The 5,000-nt window shown below is 44.3% G+C and overlaps 1 protein-coding gene across 1 annotated transcript in view; it reads left to right on the forward strand.

Moving 5' to 3' along the window:
* The window catches only part of LOC308330992 (E3 ubiquitin/ISG15 ligase TRIM25-like), a gene marked incomplete at its 3' end in the record, with an annotated part of 4,677 nt that extends 354 nt beyond the window's left edge, over positions 1–4,323 (forward strand). Inside the window, exons 2-4 of the mRNA XM_080786061.1 lie at positions 2,684–3,061; positions 3,552–3,641; positions 4,156–4,323. Of these exons, the coding sequence (XP_080642187.1) occupies positions 2,684–3,061; positions 3,552–3,641; positions 4,156–4,323 (636 nt within the window). The remainder of the gene's footprint in view (positions 1–2,683; positions 3,062–3,551; positions 3,642–4,155) is intronic.
* Between the last annotated feature and the right edge of the window lie 677 nt (positions 4,324–5,000).

The raw sequence follows: 5,000 nt of genomic DNA on the forward strand, positions 1-5,000 counted from the left end.
GTAAGATGACCTTACAAGTTACACTTAACCACACATGAAACTACTTTTTCTGCCACAGCAGTTCTACTCTGCACATGTTGTAGGCTATATCGTTATTTGTTCACATTGTATGTTTATGTTGATAATGATATAGGCTACATTGTTTGTAAGAATAACTATTTATTATGTGTTAGGTTCTCAAAGTGGGGCCTGGGGACCCCCAGGGGTCCATGAGGCGGTTCAAGGGGGTCCATAAATAGTTTTTAGAGCATCACAGTCTGTCTAACCACTTAGCCCTGGTCCAGTGCTTACAGCGAGTCTCTCTCTTACGCTCTGTGGAAGTCCCTTCCGCAGCCCTCTGGTGATATTCTCACTCCCGTGCGAGGACTTTCAAATCCCAGCAAATAAACAAAACGACGTAACTACTCACCGAAACAAAGCCTGCTAGACCTTGGTAAAAGTCTATTCTCGGAGCTGGGAAGCGTCTCAGGTCCCCAGTTTCTCTCTAAAATGCACTATTTTAATCATGAAATAAAATGAATCCAACCAGATCGGCGCAGGCCAAAACCCGGAAATGCCGTAGTAGAAGAAATGACTCTGCCCGGTAAATTCAGGGTACATTGCGTTATTAAAATGGCACAAAGTGTATTTTAGAGAGAAGCTGGGGACCTGAGATGCTATTTACCAGGGCTATTTAACCACTGTAAACCTACAGTATACATCAGCTATTTGAACATTGCAGATCTACAAGCTCACAATGCATCTAAACACGATGCACAACATATTTTCAGGTGGGAGGGGAGTGAGGAGTCTGTGGACAAATGCATATTCATTTGAGAACCACTGGTTTAAACAGATGCTATAGGTATAAGGTTTGATGGTATTCTAGTACTTTATATGCTGTCATTTTGTTGACTAGGGTAGTTTACTCTGATCTTTGACTTTGTTAGTCACTGGTTAATCATTAAGCCTTTGTAGGGGTGAAAAATAATGTTCTGGGCCTACATCGTAAAGCCTCTCGTCTGGAACCATATTGTTTCTGACTCACAGAGACATTTATTCCGTCTGAAACTCCTCCCTTCTGAAGATGGCAACCGATACGTGTACTAGAGAAATGATCAACTCCTCCCAAAGCAGGCCAGGCACACCCGAAAGACGACCACAAAATAGTGCACGTGTCCCACACGTGAGAACACATGCACGCGCACCAGTACACAGTGAGGGATCTCTCATACGCCGCTAGGGAGAGGCCATCACTCATCTGTCTACAACCAAATGAGTTTGAGGCCACAAGCATAAGTTCTCAAGAAGTGCACAGATTATTAAAACACAGATCGTCAAAACTGGGAGCAGCGGCACAATAAATATGTATGAAATAGAGAAGTGTTTGGGACAAAGCCCAGTTAAATATGTATAAAATAGAGAAGTGTTTGGGACAAAGCCCAGAGCCAGGTGGGCAAAATGTTTGTGTCTCAGCCATCGTGCACCACAGACTTGCCAGATCACAAAAGAATGGAAAATGACCAACAAATGACCAAGAACAATGGGTACAATGTATTAATAAGGTTCTAAGGGTTTCGGTGAAGTTCAGAATGGTATAAAAGCTCTGAGAAAAAGGGCTCCTTTTTTGGTAGCGCGACCGGAGGCCGCATCTCTTCATTCTCTGTAATTGCTTTTCAATAATCTCTACTAAGCTAACCTGGTCTACCGTTTAGAACTGAGTTATTTGAGTCCGTATGCCTGGCTGTTCCTGTCTATCCAAATCTCTCAACAACACCCTAAGTGCCTATTCTTGGCTTGTCATTAATTTTTAGGCAAGTTCTAGCCCTAGTGGTTAAGGATGTCTGCTAAATGCTTACATTGTAGGCAAAAATTTTAACAAGGCAACTCTAACTTTATGAAATGCAACGTTCAGAAAAAGATAATTAGATGTTAAGATAATGTTGTGGGTGCCCGCTGGCCAAGTGGTCCAGGCGCATGCCACACATACTGTAGCCTCTGGCCTGACGGTGTGTTGCGTGTTCGAGTCCCATTCATGACGATCTTTGCTGCGTGTCTCTCCCCGTCTCTCTCTCTCCCTTCTTTCATGTGTTGTATATTAAAATAGCATACAGGAGAGTAAATGTGCACGGCAGACAGACAACGAGATGATGTTCCTTGATGTTTATTTCAGAGTACACAGCACAGCAAACAGCATAGCTCCGACGGCCTCATGCCGTCGGGGAGCATGCCCAGTTACATGGTAGAGAGTGGAGGAACAACCGGCCCAGATCTTTCTTTGTCTGGCATTATATCTATCGTGTGTTCATGTGTTCATATGGCTCTCGGCCTATCAGGATGGTCCACGATCTGACCACTGCCATGGGTCTCAACCCCTAACAATGACCCCAGTTATTTATTACCCATGGGCCTTTGTCTTGGCTTTCTGTTCTGTGCCAAACCCTGATCATGTTTCACTATTATCAGGTCTTAACATGTGTCCATGTGCATGCAGTGGTTCCAGGCATCATTAGCTGGTCTATGTGTTCTCAAATTACACCACACATGTCTATGTTCACTTGATACTATCAATAAAGGCAGACAAGCCAAATAAGATAAATAAATAAGATAATGTTGCAATGCGTTTATCACCATGAAGCTCACAGTGACTGTGTTGAATGTCTCCTCAGTGAGTGACCTCCCCTCCTCTTCTCTTTACTTCCAGCTGGTGATGAAGCTGAGCAGTACAGGAGCTCAGCAGTCTCCTGCTGCCTCCGCTGCTCCGCTGTACGCCGGTCCAGCAGACGTGGCCTGTGATTTCTGTACCGGAGCCAGACGTCGCAAAGCTCTCATGTCTTGTCTGGCGTGTCTGGACTCTTACTGTGAGACTCACCTCCAGCCTCACTACGATGCTCCTGTGTTGAAGAAGCACAAGCTGGTCCCAGCCACCGACAAACTGCAGGAGAAGATGTGCTCCAGTCATAACAAGCTGATGGAGGTGTTCTGTCGCACAGACCAACAGTCTATCTGCTATCTGTGCACCATGGATGAACACAAGGGCCATGACACGGTGTCAGCTGCTGCAGCGAAGGCAGAGAAACAGGTAGCACCACCATCACTTGAAGATCATGTTTTAAAGATGGAAGCAAGACTAAATATAGTCTTGAGTTAGTTAGTTCTCAAACACATGGACCCCCATCTGAAAATGTTTTGGGCCAGGCACCCCCAGAAAAGAAGAAAGTAAATCAAAATAAAATATTTTCAGAAATGTTAAAAGCAGATTAACAAGCTCGCAGCAGGGCACAAAGCGACGCGCTGTGAGCTTGTAGATCTGCTTGAGAACCACTTGTTACAAACTACTATTTCTAAAAGATGTATGTTATAAAATCTAAAATGGTAAAGATGCTTTCCCGATTTTTAATTTTAGGATGAAGTACACACATTGTGGAACCAATGGATTTCCACAATGGATTTTCATTGTGGAACCAAATTTCATGTCTCCTGATTGGATGGAATTGGTGTCCCGACATGAAAAAGTCCACAATAATGTTTACAAACCAAACTGTCTCTCTTCCTGCTTCTTGCGGAAACAGCTGGTGACAAGTCAGGAGGAAGTCCAGCAGAAGATCCAGGAGAAAAAGAAGGAGCTGAAAGACCTGAGACAGGACTTGGAGGCCCTGAACGTGAGTGGTTCTCAGAACTCTTTAATGTCAAGTACCCTAAAATGAGATGTATTTGGCCGCTGACCGGACCCCCATTTCAGAATACTTTGTTCCATGGACCTCCAGAAGCAAAGATTTAAGTTCAAAATGTTTGCTATACAAATATATTGGAAGATTTACATACTTTTGAAAATAGCAGATCTACAAGCTCATATTGCGACACATTGTGTGTGTGTGTGTGTGTGTGTGTGTGTGTGTGTGTGTGTGTGTGTGTGTGTGTGTGTGTGTGTGTGTGTGTGTGTGTGTGTGTGTGTGTGTGCGTGTGTGTGTGTGTGTGTGTGTGTGTGTGTGGTCAAGCTGTCATATGCAGGCGTGGAATGAAAAAGCAGATGGAATGCAGAGCATGTTTTAAATGTCTTCCAGGTCAAATCCTGCCTAAGGCCCCAAATCACTCAGGGCTGGCACTCCCAATGCAGGTCTGCATTGTTTACCGGTAGCCAGGTAATGCATATAGGATACTGCTTGCTTGCTACAGCATCCACACTTTGTCTTCTCCATCATGGAGACTGCTGGCGTTTTCCTGATCATCCTCTTATGCCTGTGTTCAGCCAACACCGGCCTGGAGTGGCAATGCATCAACCGCCACTTTGACGACCAGATCGCAGGTAAGGTTGATGGAGAGGCTGATGCTTATCATGGTTAGATACTTCACACAACACGACACATAGTGAAAATACTATATGGAGAATCCTGCACGTCCTACCAACACGCAGACAGACATGCGTGTCAATCACTCCTCACTGACAAACATAATGCTACCAACACGCACGCACCACTGACAAACATAATGCTACTACACGCACCACTGACTCATGTCAGGGCGTCTGCCCTGAAATGTTTATTTTGCCCTTTTTTCTCTTCTGATGGAATCATGCACTAACCACTGATGTGTGACAATACAACAAAAGTGTACGGGTCCGTCAGATGGAAAGAGAGAGAGAGAGAGAGAGAGAGAGAGAGAGAGAGAGAGAGAGAGAGAGAGAGAGAGAGAGTGTGTGAGTGTGTGAGTGAGTGAGTGAGTGAGTGAGTGAGTGAGTGAGTGAGTGTGTCTGGACTTCGAATGTAGTGGTTTGGAAGGGTATGGGTGTGGCTGGCTGTGTGAGTGTGTGACCTATATTGACAGCCATGCATTTTGATACAAAATACAAATACTGGGTCAAAAATATATATCTAAATACAAAATACATCTAATTTCTTCCATCCCAGCGAATTACAAAATGCAAAAAAGTATTTCAAATACATGTATTTCAAATACTGCCCATCTCTGTGCATAGGCCATGTTTGTCAAAAGGCAGCCGTGTGTGTGTGTGTGTGTGTGTG

The sequence above is a fragment of the Protomyctophum bolini genome, assembly GCF_963924005.1.
Source record: "Protomyctophum bolini genome assembly, chromosome: 16".
NCBI lineage: Eukaryota > Metazoa > Chordata > Actinopteri > Myctophiformes > Myctophidae > Protomyctophum > Protomyctophum bolini.